The sequence below is a fragment of the Centropristis striata genome, chromosome 21, assembly GCF_030273125.1.
Source record: "Centropristis striata isolate RG_2023a ecotype Rhode Island chromosome 21, C.striata_1.0, whole genome shotgun sequence".
NCBI lineage: Eukaryota > Metazoa > Chordata > Actinopteri > Perciformes > Serranidae > Centropristis > Centropristis striata.
In genome coordinates, this window is record NC_081537.1 from 22,013,266 (window position 1) to 22,032,373 (window position 19,108).

General features: G+C 39.3%; 1 protein-coding gene across 1 annotated transcript in view; it reads right to left on the reverse strand.

The window, feature by feature from the left end:
• Positions 1-3,132: 3,132 nt before the first annotated feature.
• The window catches only part of tbkbp1 (TBK1 binding protein 1), a 75,144-nt gene continuing 59,168 nt past the window's right edge, over positions 3,133-19,108 (reverse strand). Inside the window, exons 8-10 of the mRNA XM_059324708.1 lie at positions 14,584-14,699; positions 9,903-10,687; positions 3,133-7,521 (exon numbers count right to left, since the gene is read on the reverse strand). Of these exons, the coding sequence (XP_059180691.1) occupies positions 7,393-7,521; positions 9,903-10,687; positions 14,584-14,699 (1,030 nt within the window). The 3' untranslated portion in view covers positions 3,133-7,392. The remainder of the gene's footprint in view (positions 7,522-9,902; positions 10,688-14,583; positions 14,700-19,108) is intronic.

Here is a 19,108-nt window from a genome sequence, read left to right on the forward strand (position 1 = left end):
AAGAAAACTCACCGATGTTAATCTCTTGTGTGTTTTTGTACCATATACAAAAAATATCAATCGGTGTGAGATGTTTTTCTCAGAATGTCAGTAAATCAGTAAACCAATACAAAACAACAACAAAAACACAATATATAAGAAAAGCTTATTGTAAAACATTGAGCAAGTTTTAATAAAATTAGCTTTTTTCTCATCATTTTATGGTATTAATGAGTTATTGCATGTGAAGCAAACAATTTGTAGTTTTGCATTCTTCTATCTGCAAAAAAAAAAATATTGATAAAACTAGAATAAATTGTGATTGTAATTGTTGATGTTTTAAACAGTAACCTTATTGAAAAGCAACAGGCAGCATGTGATGTGGTGAGGGTTAGTGGAAATGCAGAAATTACCAAAAACAGAGACTTCTAAGAACTGTGTGTGTGTGTGTGTGTGTGTGTGTGTGTGCGTGCATTGAGATGATGCAAGCCTGGTGTGTACTAACAGTATGTTAGCAGGACTTGTTGCTTTCCATCACTTATTGACAGAGTTTGTGTGGTTTTCTCTCTTATAGTTGTTAGTTACTGCATACTCTGTGCAGCCTGCGTAGCTCCTCGTATATAGAAGTCTACCAGGGTTTGTGGTTTTGTGGCCCCGGATGGGTGGGTGCATTTTTCTTTTTCCTGAGGTAGGCTATGCATTGAGGTTAGCGGCACAGAGCTAAAGATGGAGGAAACTATCTAGAAGCTTGGCGGCTGAGGTAGGGAGGCAGATCTGAGGTAAACAAAATGATCTTCACTTCACACAAAGAGGTTCAGGGTGGGTTTTTTTTGGTCTGCTCTTTGATTACTGTATATGTGGCAAAGTTCAAAACTCAAAAAATGTTGATTTTTTTTCTTTGTGTTTATGTCTTCTGCAGTAATGTTGCCTTAGAGGCAATGTGTGCAGAACATCAAACAAATAAAAATAAAAGATCATTGTACCTGTTTTTATTTATTTTAAATTATTATTCTAAAATATCTAAAGTTATAAGATACGTATTCATGTTTTCCAGGTTAACAATACTCTGTTATAAAGAGAAATTTTTTGTTTAAATGTGGGGGATTTTTAGCTTGTAACTAAAGGAGCCGGCAAAGTTTCATTTACCAGATCTGTTAAGTTTCATTTATTAATTACACAAAGTCATCAATAAGAAGTTATGGGGATTTTTGTTGTTGATTTTTTTTTATAAAACAGGCTTAAGAAGTCATTTAAATACTACTTTTCATTATTAAAGTCATAATCTAACTATTTTACATAGTTTGGTGACACAGGTGAAACTTAAAAATAATCTTTTATATAATAAATACAAATCATCGAACAATGAAGCAAAGTAGAGATTACAGAACCATCTCTGCTGTACTTTAGTTGCAGATTTTAACATAATAAATTGATGTAATTAATGTGTGTGTGTGTGTGTGTGTGTGTGTGTGTGTGTGTGTGTTAAATATTGCTGTCAAACCCTAATTTACATGTCTCCCGCTCGACAGTATCATCTGTCAGATGATGCATGGTGTTTTTTAAAAACACATGCAATTCTAAAACTGAGATTAGTGTGAATATATTTCACTTCAGGTGATTTTATGTGCAAAAAAATAAAAATAAAAATAGACGTTTTCTGCAGGACTTTGTTTTAATTTGGATTTAAAAAATGTAAAAGTGTAGTTTTCTATTCTGCTGCTAGTTTGAATGCAAGTTAACAGATGCAATATTTAAATAACCAACTGTAAATATCAAGAACATTTTTGGAACGTGACACATGTTTGCACACCTGCTGCCAAGATAAACTTCCTTTACTCTCGTGTGCATTATATTACTGCAGAGAGAAGCAACTTTAAGTCTGCAGCACATTGACTGAATATGCTTTATGATCTCTTTAATATATTTAAAATAACAAATGTCAAGTAATGTGCAGTAATGTGCTGCCCACTGCTCCTTGCATGGTGTGTTCACTGTGTAAAAAAAGGATGGGTTAAATGCAGAGGTTGAATTTCCCTATTGTGGGATTAATAAAGTAATCTTCGTCTTCTTCTAAGTATTTTGTAGTTAAGGTGATTCCAAGCAATAATTCTGCTTCTAAAAATTGAAGAAAGTCCCCCAGTATCTAAAATATCTTGCCAAATCCCCCCCCCACAACTGTGCTTTAAACTCTCTGCACAACTTCTAAAATAACTGTATTCATGTGCATCACAAGCTCTAAATTTAACACCAATAAAAAAAAAGAGGATGTGAAATGCAGCCGAGAGAAAACATCATCATTTGTGCATAAAGACTCCAGTTCATCTGTTGTTTCAGTGCATGTTCCAGTTTATTTATTAGAATATTTACAGAGAGAAAGAAAAAGTGACTCTTTATATACCTCTGTTGCTGCGTTCTTTTTTATCACACTCGTAAAAGTGGTTGAATGCCAGCAGTGCTGTTCCACCGCACACATTACTTCTCATTAGTGTTGTGGAGAGTTCATTAGTGCTGAGGTCTTCATGTGCGCTTAGTGTTACCCCGGAGAACAACCTGACTCACATAGTTACTGTTAGGAGAGAGGAGCTGTACAAGAATGAAAAATGTGACTTTTTAAAAACTGTTTCTCTTTGTTGGACCTAGCCGTTTGCCTCCTGAGTGAATCTGAGGGAAATCTTCAGTGGAATTTCATGATAAAGAACATTTTTATCTGACAGATCTGATCTTTCCTCTGCTAGGTTTTTTCATTTTCTCTCTCTCCTGAGTAAACCAAGGAGACAGGTTGCTGTTAGTACAGAAATAAAGGAGAAAAACAGATGAGACAAAAGGAAAAACCTTCCACCTGAACTAGAGATTCTACTGTTTATGTGATGGACCTCAGCACAGCTTCTGTATGTGCAGATGTGTTGTAGCATGAACACCAGTGTGCATCACATTGTGAACTCGTACAGGAGCGTGATCTCTCTGCATCGCTGCTGCTGCTGGCCAACAGGTTGTGGTTTGCAAACATCCCTGCACCGCTGACCACAAGCAGCATCTTCCACCACACTCGCACACTAACCATGTCCTCTGCTCTTTAAAAAACAGGAAATAAATTTCTTGTCTTTGGTTGTGAGCCAACATAGGTCCTCTGATAGGGGGAGAAAAATATTCTACATATCTTTGTTACATCTTTAACCGCTGCTCTTAAACATTTCCTCGATGGGGGGAGAAAAAAAGCTGCAGTCTGACTTCAAATCAAATGACATTTAAAGTGTCCAAATGCAGTTTAAGTGCTTTATGATGCAACATTACATCATCATCAGCGTAGAGGGATGCACAGTTTCATCGTTGTGCTTGGTCCTTTCTTTGCTGCATGATAAATCAGACTAGAAAAATATGTATCGGAGACTTTTTACTCTTAACAGCTGAAACCTTCAGACAAACATTCATTTTGGATTTTTCTTTTAGTGTACTTGGATCATTTGATGTGACGGAGTCTGAAAGTGCAGAAAGATTTCTCTCTGCAGGCTGTAGTTGGATATTAGTCGACTAGAGGACGTAACACTACCAAGTGAGTAAAAGAGTAAAGGTGGAGGGTAGTACTTGTATATAACTTGCATACAATTCATACGTAGTGTGGTGGTGGCTAGGATTATATATACTGATTTACAGACACTCCAATTTGAAGTTGTTGAATAATAGAGTACACGTTGCATTAGCCTTACACACTTGCAAAATACCTGTCTGTACACAACTTTAAATATTTTTTTTTTACACAGAGTGATATAGGAACATACATACAGTATAGAATAATTGGGAGTCATTAAAGCCCTCTTCGATTTAGTAGTCAAGTATCTCTCCTTGAAGTTTTTATTCTACACGCCAGGATGTCTTTCTTTAAAGGATCAGTCAGTTTGGTTCTGTCGGTTACAATGATCAACAAGAAATGCATCAGTCTTTCAGCTAAAAAACAAGTCTGACGGGACAAAAAACACAAGCAGCTGATGCTCAGACAGATTGTAAAGTGTTTATCAAGATCAGAACCCGGACATGATAATTAAACGGAGCAGGAAATTAGAAAACTCTGCTTCACACATTTGTTTTTGTTTTTCAGAGTATTTTGAAGTTCACCTTTCTTCTTGTGAAATTCTGTATAGTTTTTAGGGTTTCCCCCAGGACGTGGTTAGAGGAGGTGGGAGGTGCATTTCCCATTTGTAAAAAACTCAGAAGGTTTCTTTTAATTCACAACATTGCTGCATGCTTTTTCTGATTGATTGCTGCAACATGAAAGTATGATGGGCTCAATCAATCAATGTCAGCGCCGAGCTGAAGCCAGCAGATCTTAGCGCATCAATTTAGTTTCCTGGCTCTCTCCTTAAATATGAGGCCTAAATTGCGTGTGCAAGCATTTCCTTTGATGTTAGTCTTCACTTCTGCAAAAAGAAAACATGATTTTAGACCTTTTTAAATGACTAGATGGAAACAGTCTAAAGACCTGCTCACACCAGCATTTAAAATGACAACACCTTTTTAAATCAAATTCAAATTTGGTGAATCTGACCCACAAATTTGCACAATTATCCAACAGCAAGCTATTTTAGCAGTGCTGACCTTTAAGGGAGCAGAAAACCAGATAATTAAAACTGGAGAAAGTCATCACAGCTTATTAGCTGTATTTTGCACCAATTACTTTTATTTAACTGGCCTGTCAGAGAAAAAACTGTTGCACAAACTTAATGTGGCTTGCAGACAGAAGTTGTGTTTGCATTCAGGTATTTTTATGTACATTTTAAATGATCACATTAGAAAAGTTGCATGGAAAAAATATCCTTAAGTGCACAAGAAAAGTATTTACACTTGATCAGATTTTTAATAATAATAATTATAATTTGTCTTTATCTAGCAGACTCCTTAATGGGTTTGCAACCTCTACTTCCTCTACTCTTTTTACTGCCTGCTTACAGTCATGTTTAGCCTATATCATCATTTTGTGATAAAAACACTTGGTGGAACCTAATCTCCTCTTTTTGTAACATTCCAAAAGTTTGCAAACAGCTCAGAGTGATATAATTTCAATTTCCAGTACCTTTTTATTGGATAAAATGGTGAAAGAAATGCCACTGGGGTAAACAGGCCAGCTGTTAGCATCTTAGCAACTCATCTGACAGGTTTTATTTTATTTTTTCAGTGTTAGTGTTCTCCTAGATTCAGTTATCAACAAGATGATTGTAACCAACAGAACCAGTGTCTGAACTAAAATGGGGCCCAAGTGGTTATAAACCAGAATTATCCTTTTAAAGGTCCAGTGTGTGGGCTTTAGGGGCATCAATTGGCAGAAATAGAATATAATATTCACAGTTATGTTTTCATTAGTGTATAATTACCTTAAATTAAGAATTTGTTGGCTAAGAAAGAGCCCTTTATATCTACATACCCAGAGTGGAAGACCACCACAGCAGAGAGGGTTTCACCACTAGATGCCACTAAATCCTAGACACTGCTCATTTAATCTGCTATTCTTTGACCCCCATAGGAAAACCATCATGTCTCTAAACTTCAAGGGGAAGTCTGAGCCTGGAGCAAAACCTCCAGAGCTCATTGGGATTCAGTGTTTTGCTCAAGAGTACTTTAGTGGGGTAGGACCGGAAACTTTTGTCCTACGTCTTCCTGCTGGCACAATCACTGCCCTATGTGCTCTAATCTACCGCGTCTCATCTCTTCAGTAACTTCCGACCAGTTAAAATGCATGAGTGTGTGTGTGTGTAGGGACATCCCCCACATTAGAAACTGCACATGGAACTGAAAGCCTCAGATTAGCTGACATCAGTGTAACTTTGTTGTGTTTTTTTTTCCTTTTTCTGTCAAAAAAGAAGTCCCACAAGCGGATCTCAATAAGATTCCACTTGATAAAAATAAAACCCATGTATCAAAAGGAGAGTATTGTCATTGCTGAAACCCTGCAGAGATAACTTTGCTGAGTGGAGATGAAGTTTCTGGTATCAGATCTCCAAGATAGAAATACAGTACACTTAAAAAGTCTGCCACTCTCTCCTCAAAGCAGCTCAGAAGTCTTGATCTCATGCAGCCGGCTGTGTCTTCTTCTTCTTCTTCTTCTTCTTCTTCTCCTTCTTCTTTTTTTTTTGTTGGGTGGTCTGGGCAGTCGTGACATCAAACTGTTCTGAAGGTCAGATCTTTAGGAAGACCGAGGAGAATCCCAGTTGATATTTTCAAAGTCTTTGTACAGAAAAGTATCCCGTGTGTTGGGATTTTGACCTTCGACTCCTCCTGTTTTTTTTTGTATATACAGCAGTGTGCGAGCACATGGGAGACACACCAACATGAGACATGTGGTGCGTTATCATTTGCAAAAATATATCTTCATATTTTTTGCCTTAAAGATATAAATAGTAAATTATACATGGAAAATATATATGGGGACTGAAAACGGATACATTGTATAGGCTATGCCAACTTAAAGTGCTAAGATACTTAGATTTTCTTTTGAACAAGCTGCAAGCATAAAGGTATATTCTGACTAAAAACTTTCCCTCCACTCGTAGAGAAGACGCATCGGTGCCCCGCCCTGCAGGGCATCATCATAAAACATTCAAATTCCCGAGCTTGATTTTTGTCAGTAGATGAAATGTGAGACTGGAATGTTTTAAACTCTCTGAACTTCCGTGAAAAACTTTTTTTCCCTCTTTTTTTTTTTTAAAGAAGTGAAAGTGAACCGGCATCAAACCCAGATCGAAAGACAGAATTTCCTTCACAGTGTCGCCCTCTCTCTCCTCTTCACTTAAAAAATAAACTTCTCTCTTACAACTCACCTGTCGGATCATTTCAATCAGCCAGCTTCTCTGCAAAAACATATCGTAGTGTGTGTGTGTGTGTGTGTGGTAGAAAATTACCAAGCAGGTGTAGAGTATTTTAAAGCTAAGAGGTGAGAAAAGTCTGACGCCTCAGATCTCCCTGATCATTAACTGATGAATACTGAAACTAAGTGTGTGACATGCAGAGCCCCCTGAAGCTGCCAGCGTGCCTCTCGTCCCTCCTCGTCTTTGGCTTACTTTGCTAAATCAAAGTGAACTAACACTGTGAAGCGCAAAAACAACACGATACCTGAAACTGTCTGAAACCACACAACAACACTCATAACAAAACAGCAGCAACCAGAGCCGGTGATTATACAGGCGGAGCCGTCTGAAGGGCGATCAGGGAAAGGACTCTGCATGTGGACTCCATCAGATCCGAGACAGACCCGTGTTTAAGTACTTCCCAAATCCGGCAAGCTGCCCCCTGCGCCCGCTCTGCATCTCTACCTACAGATTATCGCACATAGCTAACTGGTGGTTCTATGTTTGACTCTCCATGTGGCCAGGTCTGCCGGTCCCCTTACAGGGTCTATAAGAGGAGAGCACAGGTGTGTGCGGGCGATCATATCTTGCTGTTCTCCAGGTGGGAGTCAATGTGCTTGATGAGGGCATCGTCAGGGTATCCGACGGGGAATATCAGCTGGCAGAGAGGGCAGCTCCGCATGTCACTCTCCTCGGTCTCCATCCAGAGCTGCAGGGCAACACACATACACACACACACACACACACACACACACACACACACACACACACACACACACACACACACATTAGAAACCAGGATAAATCACATGCAGGCTCCATCTTCACTGGATTGTATTAGTCATTCTGTGGGAGGCAACAAAATCACATTACTACTTGTGTGAGCGATCACTTCACACTTACACAACAAGGTTTTTTGCCATGAAATGGAGCCGGCTCGTAGTAAAATCCAGGTGGAAACTCTCATCCGAGCACTGATTCATTGTGTAATTAGTTTATAGAGAAGAAAACTAATTAGATGAATCACGGGAAATAATTTGCTTTCTTTCCAAGAATTAGATAATAGCAAGCCAAACTGCTTACACCGACTTAACGAGTGCAGCATCTCCTCTGCTCTGACGCTCTGATGCAGTAGGCGGAGGTATAAATGCACCTTCATGGTTTCAATCTGCATTTAAATATGTACTGACCATATGTTCACATGTCTGATGTTACTGATGATGTGAAAGCATTTTATTTGAATTCTCAGACAGAAAATGCTCCATGAAAGTGTTTTTGACGTACTTTAACAGAAAACAAAAGAACATTTGTGTGTGTTAACAACAGTAATACCATTTAGATTTGAAATCATTAGCTCACTACACCTGATCCTCTCTGACCCTCAGGTGTGCATCAACTGCAGGCTTCTTTTTAAAAAGTAACTTTTGGTATTGCAGTGAGAAGCAGGTGATGATAGTGTAAAAAAGATCTATTTCCACTATCATTGGAATGAAAGTTGAAGATTGGGTTTGGGTTACCACAAGAACTTCATTAAGGATACAGAAAAAACAGCAGTTCCTTCGTCACTGTTTCAGCTTCGTGCTTGTGGGAAATAAATTGCCTTCCGTCTGCAGCATCTCCACACTCTGTGGTCTGATGCTGTAGGTGGAAGTATGAACCACTTGGTTTACGATTTGCCGATAAACATGTGTTGAGTATATGTGCATGTGTCTGATGTTACTGACGACGTGAAAGCATTTAATTTGAATTATTTGGCAAACACGCCAAGTTTTTGCTGACCATTGCTAGAAAAAAAGAACATTTGAAGAGTTTTGTTGTGATGAAAATAGTGATGACAGTTAATTTTCTGTTTGAGCTTTACAGCTAATACTCTCTGGACCCTCAGGTGTGCATCAACTGCAGGCTTCTTTTTAAAATGTAACTATTGGTACTGCAGTGAGAAGCAGGTGATTTATCGTGTCAAATAGAGCCATATTGTGCATCCCTAAAATGAAAGTTGAAGATCTGGTTTTGGTTACCACAACAACTTCATTAAGAATACGGAAACTTCCAACGTCACTGCTTCATCTTTGTGCTTGTGGGAAATAATTTGCTTTCTGTCTGCAGAATTTCCACGCTCTGATGCTCTGATGCTCTGATGCAGTAGGTGGAAGTGTTGAGTCTATGTGCACGTCTGATGTTACTGACGATGTGAAAGCATTTAATTTGAATTCTTTGTCAAATGCTCCAAGTTTTTTGCTGTACATTGCTAGAAAAAAAATATATTTTGAGTTTTTTGGGGGTTAAAAATAGTAATGACAGTTAGATTTAGTTAGGTCAGAGCTATGGAATATACATTTTCCATTTTAGCTTTAAATCTAAACCTTCCTGACCCTCAGGTGTGCATCAAATACAGGCTTCTTTTTAAAATACAAAAAAAAAAAACACACTTGGTACTGAACTTAATGAATCAGGTAATTATTGGTTGTAGATATCATCCCTACAATAAGTTAAAGATCTGGTACATCTTCCAACCCCTTCTGCCTGCAGACCGTGGGCCTCTATAACAACATCACACTGCTTCGTCCTTTGCTACTAATGAACTTTGGCTTGGGCGATGGATTTTAGTTATTAGGATTAAGTTGCCTTTGGACAGAGCCAGAAAGACATGATGAGGCCTTCAGATGATTGTCACATTCAGTTTGACAAAAACTTGTTGGACCTGATGAGTAAGACTCTGGAAACTGTGTGTATGTGCAAAAGACAGAAAAGTGCATAAATAATTGAACACAAAAATGTATAAATGCACCTTTGACATTTTACAGAATGGCCTGCAGGCTGCAAACATTGGTGCAAACCTAAAAACGGCATCACCTGTCTCTCAACTTCCAACCAGCCTTATCACATCTCATCTCTCATCTAAAACCAAATGTACGCCTCGTGTGAGGTTTGCTGACAATCTGCCCCTGTTCAAAACAGATCATTTTCTGTGAACCAGCTCAGCACTCTTTTTAAATGTGTTTCACTGCTTCAACTACGTGGTTTCATAATCTCTAAAGATGAAGCCGTGCCATCAGATGTAATCGAGTTTTACACTTTGTTTGAACTCACATTGATTGAAGGCCAGGACTGAGCGTGCTCTGCTGACATGTACCCCGACTGGGGGTGGCAGCTGAGGGTGTTGGACCTCTGAGGGATGGGGAAGACTGAGCAGGACGCCGGGCCTCTCATGACGCCGCTAGGCACTGCAGAGGAGAGCACGCCCAGCGTCCGCGGGGGGCTGATGGGGTGCGGGCAGTTCCACTCCTCCTCGTCTTCAGAGGACTGTGGGGGCTGGGGGGCTGGCGTGGAAGGAGGAGGAGGCTCAAAATGCAAGTGGGCCACCTCGGACAGTGGGAATGGCATCTCTCTTGAGTGGCGCATGGAGGTCTCCCCGAGGCCTCCATCTCCTCCTGCACCACCTTGATGGTGGGACGGGGAGCCTCTGTGCTGCAGTCCACCGTGAGGGGAGCCCACGTGTTGTTGCTGTTTGGCGTAGCCATCGATGTAGGGCCGAGGCTTGGGCAGGGTGGAGACGGGGTCCAGGGAGAAGCGGGGCGGGCACTGGTAAGCAGAGGGGTCGGCCACCTCGGAGTAGCTGCGGCGGCCCTGGAAGCTGGCCCTCAGGTGCTGACTGGGGGGCCGGCAGGAGTAAGAGGCCGGCCCGTTGTTGACGTCCAGCAGGGGCGAGCGGCGGTGCATGTCCGGGGAGAGGCGCTGCAGCACCGGGGAGCGTCTCTGCTGGATCGGGGAGTGTTGTGGAGGAGGCGGGACTGGAGAGTGGCGCTGTGAGATGGGCGAGTGGCGCTGGGACACTGGAGAGTGGCGCTGGTGGTGGATGGGAGAGTGACGCTGGACTGAGGAAGAAAAACAAAAAGATGTTTGGCAACTTGTTACCAGTGTTGGGACATTACGCAGAGAATGTAACTTAAAAGGCAATATTATTCATTTACTTATTACTCCCTGCCAAGAGCAAGTCATCACACTACTAATATGTTTTGTGATGGTGTTCCCAGCTCAGGAGATAGAACTTTACAGTTGTTCATGTCAAATACAGGCGCCATGGCATCTACAACTTGTGGAGCACTTGAAAGCAGTTTTATTCACAAAATAGGGAGTGATGTGGTGCCACTACAGGTGCATCTCAATAAATTAGAATATCAGAGAAAAGTTTTTTATGTCAGTAAATAACACATTATATAGATCCATTACACGCAGAATATAACATTTCATGTCTTAATTTATTTAATTAATTCTAATTATAATGATTGTGGCTTACATTTAATTCAGTGTCTCAAAAAAATTTAATATTACAAAAGACCAATTTTAAAAAGTATGTTTAATATGGAAATGTTGGCCTCTGAAAAGTATGTCCATCTATATGCACACGATACTTGGTTGGGGCTATTTGACTTGAACTACTGGAAATGGACTTTTCCATCATATTCTAATGTATTGAGATGCACCTGTAGTACTAATACCAGTAGAAGAGGTGAGAATTTCTTGTATCTATGAACATAAAAAAACTTTATTTAATGTGCAGCGTTTGGGAAATTTAGCGAGAGAAATAAAACAATGCTGATTGTTTTGTGGGAGTTACAAACTAAATCAAAGCAACATTGCCATCAAACAGTCAGCACATTGTCTCTTTAGAGATGGACAGTCTGGAGTGTTGTTTAGCCTGTTGTTTCCTTTTGTGCGAAAATGCTTTTCAAATGCTGCCGTGTTTTTTAAAAATATGTTATTGTCTAATTTGCCTTCAAGGTTCTTCAGATGTGGCGTGAACACAAATGGGAAATAAGGTTGTAAGTTACTTTAGTTATAGACCTAGCAGTAATCTGTTTCACTCTGGGTCACTGATTAAACATCACTGCCCAACACGTCCTCTTACTTCACTATGTCTAATAGTATATGGACATTCTTGTACATATATTTTTGTCTAGGTTTGGTCTGGGGCTGTTCGTCCTTACTTTCAATTAAATCTTACAGCAGCAGCATGAAATTATATTTCAGACAGCAGTTCTTCCTGTGTTGTGGCAACAGTTTCTGTTTGTCCCTTTCCTGTTGCAGCATGGCAGAGCCTCTGAGCACAAAGTGAGCATTATAAAGAAACAGTTTTTCCCAGTTTCGTGCTAAAGAACTTGACTGACCTCAACCACACCCAGCACCTTTGGAATAAAAAGCCTGATGCTCCTGTGGCTGAATGGGAGTGTATCCCTGCAGCCACAAATGTATGCCCATTGTGCTGAAATGGGAAATAATATTCAGGTGTCCAGAAACTTTTGGCCATAGTTGTTTAGGGTATACATCTAAAAACACCAAAATGAGTTTAATAAATCTCCAATAGAAGCAGAAGAACCACTTTTATTATCCTAATGGTGTATTTATATAATAAACCTTCCTAAAGATGCTGCATGAGTTATTAGAAATGTACATTGTATTCCTCTATGCATTCATAAAAAGATAAAGATCTGTACAGTGGTACAATTTCGTGTAATTACAAGACACACTGATGAGTGAGTCAGCCCTGTAGTCCCCACTTGAGCTCGGCTTCCCATATCAAAGAGGAAACTTCATTTATGGCCGGTTGGTTGAGGTGTTAAAAGGGAGGGGGTGTTTGTGCTCTGCAGCACTCTCAAAGCCTCCGAACGAGGTGGAAACAGTCAAACGGGACTCTTCTCTTCACGCTTACTATTACAGTATAACGCCCAGGAGAGCGTTTTGGGCTCCACACAAATTCCCACTTCTCTGATTATCTCAACAATTCGTGAAAGTATTTGTTTTGTTGGTAAAAATAGCCAAAGGACAGGCACATCACTCGCACTATCCTGTAACTAATTAAGCAGAAGTGCTGTTCAACGCGCATTTTCTAGATTAATGTGACGAAATACGACCCAAGAGAAAAATCAGATGCAGTTTTTTTTGTGTGTGTGTGTTTTCCACACTGTTAGCTGTGTTAAAGTATTATTTATTGAACATAATTTTGCAGTTTGCACAATCTACAGCTCGTTGGAGTCTGAGCATGTGCTGCTTTCTGGTGTGTGTCAGGTCGTACGTGCACAGTGAGACATTGGCTCTGTGCGTGACTGTGTGTGCAGGAAGGGAAAGGTGTTGGTACTGTTTAACACTTGTGAGTTCTACTCCACAGTCTCTGTGTTAGATTCTATCTTTGCTTTAGTGTGAGAAAACAGAAGCAACAAATCACAATCAGAACTACTTCTTCTTTGTTTTTATAGTACTTTCGGTATTGGTAATAGTAATATTATTTTATTTAAATTATATTTTATTTAACAAAATAACAGCATTATTTTTGCTAGATTTATAAAATGATGTATACATTTTGTTGTAAATTGGTGCTTTCCTCCTCCAGCAAGTATCTCAGTGGCTATAAGTTTAACTTTAAAACTATGTAACTTTATACTTTTTTAAAATTGTATTAAACCTCATAACAGTATATTAAGTAGTTAAAATTAGCAAAATGAGCATTTCACACATGAAACTTTTGATCTTCTAAACATGTTAAACTATTATAAAGCAAAAGAACTGTATTTTGACATTAACAATAACTCAATGATATAAAGTATTGTTCTCTATTGAGAACTTATTGTATATTCTACTCTTTCTCCCTCATTGAAAACTTTGAATCGGTGTGATTTGGCATCTGGTCTTTTTTCTTCGTCAGAGCAAACCTCGGACAGTTTTACACGCACATGTTTGAGCCTCCAAAACTCGACTGAGGAGGAGTCAACAAGCAGACGTATCAGAACATTAAGAGCAGTTTGCATCTTTTGGCTTTATTGGTGGCAGAAACTGTACTGAAATATCTGTTCTCCACTGGAGGTGGCAGGTTTCTTTGTTGTGATGTAGCAAATCTATCTTATATGGCGAATCTAGATTTTATCTTAGATATAGGAAAAGTGTACAATCATCTCTCCCTTCAGTTGAGGGAAGTGAAAACACATTTCTAGTAACGAACTTTGCACAGACACAAGTCAGAAAGGTCAAGGTCAGATGTGCTACTAAAGACATAAACATAAGAAAAATACATTTTTCGAGTGGAGGGGGGCTTAAAGTATTTAACAGTGTGGTTTAGCTGCTTTTACTCAAGTACAGGAGTGTAGAACCTGATAATGTAATAAATTCCCGATAATGTAATAACCCCGATAATGTAATAAAAATCTGCACTTGAGTCCATTGAAAATGTAATAAAACCTGGTAATGTAATAACTTCCCGATAATGTAAAACACTTCTTACCAATAATGTCATAAAGTATTACATTAATGGGAGGTTATTACATTATCAGGTTAGCCTTCAAGTCCTGATAATGTAATAATTCCCCCAATATTGTAATAATTTAACAGCAGACCACCCATTACTTGGGTTCAAGTGGTGATACTGTGTAGGCAATATTGGGGGAATTATTACATTATCAGGGCTTGCGAAATGAAGGCTAACCTGATAATGTAATAACCTCCCATTAATGTTATACTTTATTATCATTTATTATTGGTAAAAAGTGTATTACATTATTGGGAAATGCACTTTATTACATTATCGGGAAGTTATTACATTATCAGGTTTTATTACATTTTCAATGGACTCAAGTGCAGATTTGTATTACATTATCGGGGTCATTACATTATCGGGTATTTATTACATTATCAGGTTCTACAAGGAGCTAAATATTTCCTGCACTGCTGAGCGACTGGTGATAGTGACCCAGGATTTGCACATTTTTGTTCTGATGCTCACCTGGACTCGCTTGCTCTTGCGACGCTTTCCTCAGGATCTCCGTCTGCTTGGAGCTCAGCGATTGGAGGCGTCCCAGCTCCTCCGTTAACTCCGTGTAGGCCAGAGCCAAGTTCACCCTGCAGGAAGATCATTATCATTATCAAAATAATTCTCATTACAGAATATTACATTGTTGAAGGAATGTTAATGCATCACAACTACAATCTCTGTTTACTCATCAGAATGTGTATCACGGAAGGAAGTTAATGAAAAATGTTGTAAGATGTATGAAACAAATCCACAACAGTGATTTCCATCTTCTCCTTCTGCAGCTCTGACACAGCCTCACAAATCAGCCTGGCTAATTGAGAAGCTTATAGGCTTATATTTTTAGAGTGCAAGTCACAGCGCATAATTTGAAGTGCATAAAATCACACCATTTCATGCAAGATGTGTCATGACTCTCTCAGGGGCCTTTTCTGACGGAGCAACTCTATTTCAAGAAGCGTAAACAAGGACGGATGGCTTACATGCTTCTGTGTCTTTCAGCCGTGGCAGTGAGCTGACATTGAGTGAAATCATTAGCTCCAAACTGAGCTCTGAATCCCACAATATAAATTAATCAGGCGAGCCTTAAACGACTACATATAAAGCATAATCTGTGTACATCTTTCAGCGTGTATTCGATAGCTTAGGCTGGATAAAAAGTCATGTTTACTGCAGAGACTTGTAGTTTGAGGAGGAGGATTTTGTTCAGATAGAGGAAAAAAAAGCAACTATAGTAGTTAGTCACTGCTGGTGCCCGCTCCCCTCAAATCTGATAACGCACAGCTTATCTCAAATGTCTAACCAATTTTTATAAACTCCTCGTCTTGACCTGAAATTCACTCATTCCAGCGCTGACAGCGGTAGATTAGAATGTTAATTGCAAGATTGGCGAGACGTGAAACCCTGAAATCTCACTTGAAATCTGTTAAGATAATCACTTCATCCTGACAGTGTGACTCACTTTCTTGTTTCAAGACCAGCATTTGAAAGGTATGATTAGTTTCATGAATGCAATAACAACACGTTGCTGTTAGAGCAACAGACTTCAACAGAATATTTGACGTGTATCACCTTTTAGTATGCATGTTTAATTGCAAATTATCTGTTCCATACGGCCTTAGACTGAACCCTATATGGAGGTGGAGGTGAGACAACTTTATCTGCATAGCATGTGTGGATGTCTGTATGTTTCTGTGCATCATGAGTGGCAGGTGTTAAGTTCAACACTTAAATTATCTTAATTTTCTTTATTAACTCTGGGCTTGACGTGATGCAAGAGTGAGGCAATTTTAGATGTACACAGGCAACTCAGAGGGCTTTATGTGATCGGCTAAACATTTTTAATTTGTAGGGCACTCAGAGAGGCCATGCCATATCTCGAAAAGTATAAAAAATAATTAAAGTAATTTACATGTGATCCACTCCAAAACTGAATGGGCTAAATGAAAGGAATCATGCCAGTAGTTTTTCCGTAATCCTGCTGGAGAAAGCCAAAATTATAATCTATTTGGCGGAAAATACCTAAAAAAAAAAAAATGTAATGAAGATTTAAAGAATCTAAACTTTTTTTTAAACTTCATGAAGAGAGACTTTAATACAGGATGCAGGATAGGAGGGCACGGTGGTTTTCATGTTGAGTATTTAAAGGGACAGTTCATCCCTAAATGAGAACTACATATTTCCCTTTTATCTGTGGCACTTTCTACCAGTCTAGATTATTTTTCGTGTGAGTTGCACAGTGTTGCAGATATCAGCTGATGGCTGTAGAGATGTTTAACTTCTCTTGAATATAATGGGTATGTGGCATTTTGCTTGTGGTCCAATTTTCATCAAACTTGGTGGAAAGGTGTAACATTGACAAAGGAGTGGATCTGAATCAAAACTTCACTTTTTCTTTATTATTGCGAGATAGGACAGGTCTTGTTGGAGGTCTGTGCTCTTCTAGAATTCCTTTCTAGTTTAAAATGTTTTAATCAATTACATAAGGCCCTTTAAATCACAAGGATCCCTCTGTGTGTGCACCAGACAAATAAAGTGCACTTGCTCTCGTATCACCTCTACCCCAAAGTTTTTCGAAAGATCATTTGTTGGCACAGTGTTACACAAACATCTGCCACCGTGTGAACGGAAACGCACAGGCGAGTATGTAACGTTTTGCCCGATCGATGCACGCATATCTGATCTGATAACCATTTTCTCCGTCTCTTTGTTGATGCGAATTTGTCTCGGTTCATTTCTCCATAAAGATCGTGACAGATAAAAAGAAATACAAACAACACTTCTGCATATCCTGGGGATTTCTGCTGCAGAAATAGGAATAGATATGAACTTCCACTGCAGCACCAACACCAAAAAAAGAAAAGAAAACACTTTAGCATCCTGCCTACACAGCAAATAAAACACACTGTCAAATTAAAAGTATGTTCCCCGGCACTCCCACGCACTGACTTCATCGAGTCTTCCCACTTTTGTGTGCCTGCTGCTTGGGTATGTATTAGAGGAACGCTGCATATTTCCTACTAATAACAGCAGATTTTTTTTTATATACCTCTGAGCTATAATCTAATTCTGCACCTCTTTATATTTTATCTGCACTGAAAAACATGCTCGCTGTGTTGTTTCTTCACACACCGCTTCTATTTCATCAACACTGAAAATAATTTAAAATAAAGTCAGGGACCCTGTTTCAGGGAAGCTGAAAATAAGTCATAACTTCCACCTCCTAGTTGGCTTTTGCGACTTGCCCACCTACTTTTCCACCAACTGTGCTATGACTCAGACAGAGTGGGGTATCCAAGCCCCCTTCAACCACAATCTGAGCACAAACAACATCCTTTTAGTGTGGCAACACTTGATGCTGACATTAAAATGATTCAAGGTTGTCTGAAATCTTGTGCAAACAGTGTTGGGGGAGCTACTTTAAAAGTAAGCTACCAATCACACTGGAAAAAGTTTAACTACAGCAAAATCTAATTTGGTTGGGTATAGCTCAAAATACTTAAAAAAAAAAGGATCAAATCGACAATGTGATATAAGATTCCCATAGGGGGAAAAAGTTGCTCATATGTTGCTCAATCTTGTCTCTTGAGATCAGTTTGAGCTTCTAATATTCGTGTCATCATGTCTCGGTTATTTCGAAGGAGAATTGAATTGAGACATAATTGAGATCAGGGGCATACAACTATGAGATCTCCTCTGTTTATCCCACTTCTCAAGTATTCCTCAAATGGTTTTCTCAATTCAACCGCCTTTGTCTTAGTGATGTCTTGTCTCTTTTTTGCTTATCTCTTGCTCCTAAGAGAAGTAATTCAGAAACGAATGATCACAGAATGATACGAATATGAGACGCTCAAACAGATCTCAAGAGACACATGAGCAACTTGTTTTTCCTATGGCTTATAACAAAATGCCACGTGTGACATTCCCACTTGTTCAAAAGTCATACCTAAACCAAAAAAATAAGTATAATACCCACTATTCATGGGAAAGAACAGGGAATGTCAGCTCAAGTTTTGCATGCGAGTGGTGGTGGCCGGGCCGGTCAATGTTAGAAGTTAATATCACAAAAAAATGGTAATTTAACTACTTGAATCACTATGCAGATATGAATGTACTTTAAATTCATATTACTCTCCAATGCCGCATACAAACACATTTAACGCATCAGTTGGAAAATAACAATCATTAAGTTACTTACTGGCATGGTGGGTGGAGCATGCGGTGTAATATTGATGCTAAAGAGCCTATTTAATGTAATTTATCCACTTCCTTTCCTCTCTACTCTGAGGCGACTCTGAGCTCTGCTTTGACTTCTTTGAACTAAACACAATGGGTATGCTAAATTTCTCTACACTTTATGTTCATGCACCTCTTCCTTTTCACACTTGTATTGTCACTTTGCAATTTTGCTGTCATGTTTTGACAGTGTGTGTGTGTCAAAGGGCCCGGGCCCGGCTGCAACACCTCTCCCTCAGGGTCCCGTGATGTGAAGCAGACGTGTGAACACCTGCACGTGTGCATGAACTGAACAGGCTTTCTGAAGTCTTTGAAATCGGCTCCCCTGTTCATATCTGCACATAGCATGCGTCAGTTCTTTTGCATTTGTTTTTGTTTTCATTTTCTTTGCTTTTGTGCGTGCGAGTGTGCAGCTGCACGGACATACTGTATAATGTACGGTACAGTGTGTAGGAGGGGTGTGATAATGCCGATGCAGCATTGATGAAAGATCTGAATCGATCATATACAAGAGCGTGTGTGTGTATGTGTGTGTCTGTGTGTGTGTGTGGGAGACTAAGTGAAGAGAGTGTGGGCAGAAATCTGACCTCTGATCTGATCAGACATTTCAAAGAAAGAGCCGTCACTGCAGCTGCCTGTGAGATCTGAGCTCTTCTTTGTTCGCTGATACTCTCAGTGATAATAAATTATCTTTGTCAAACCTCACATTAAGGGGGAACTATTACGCTAATTTCAAGGGCCATAATTCTATTTTGGGTTTAAA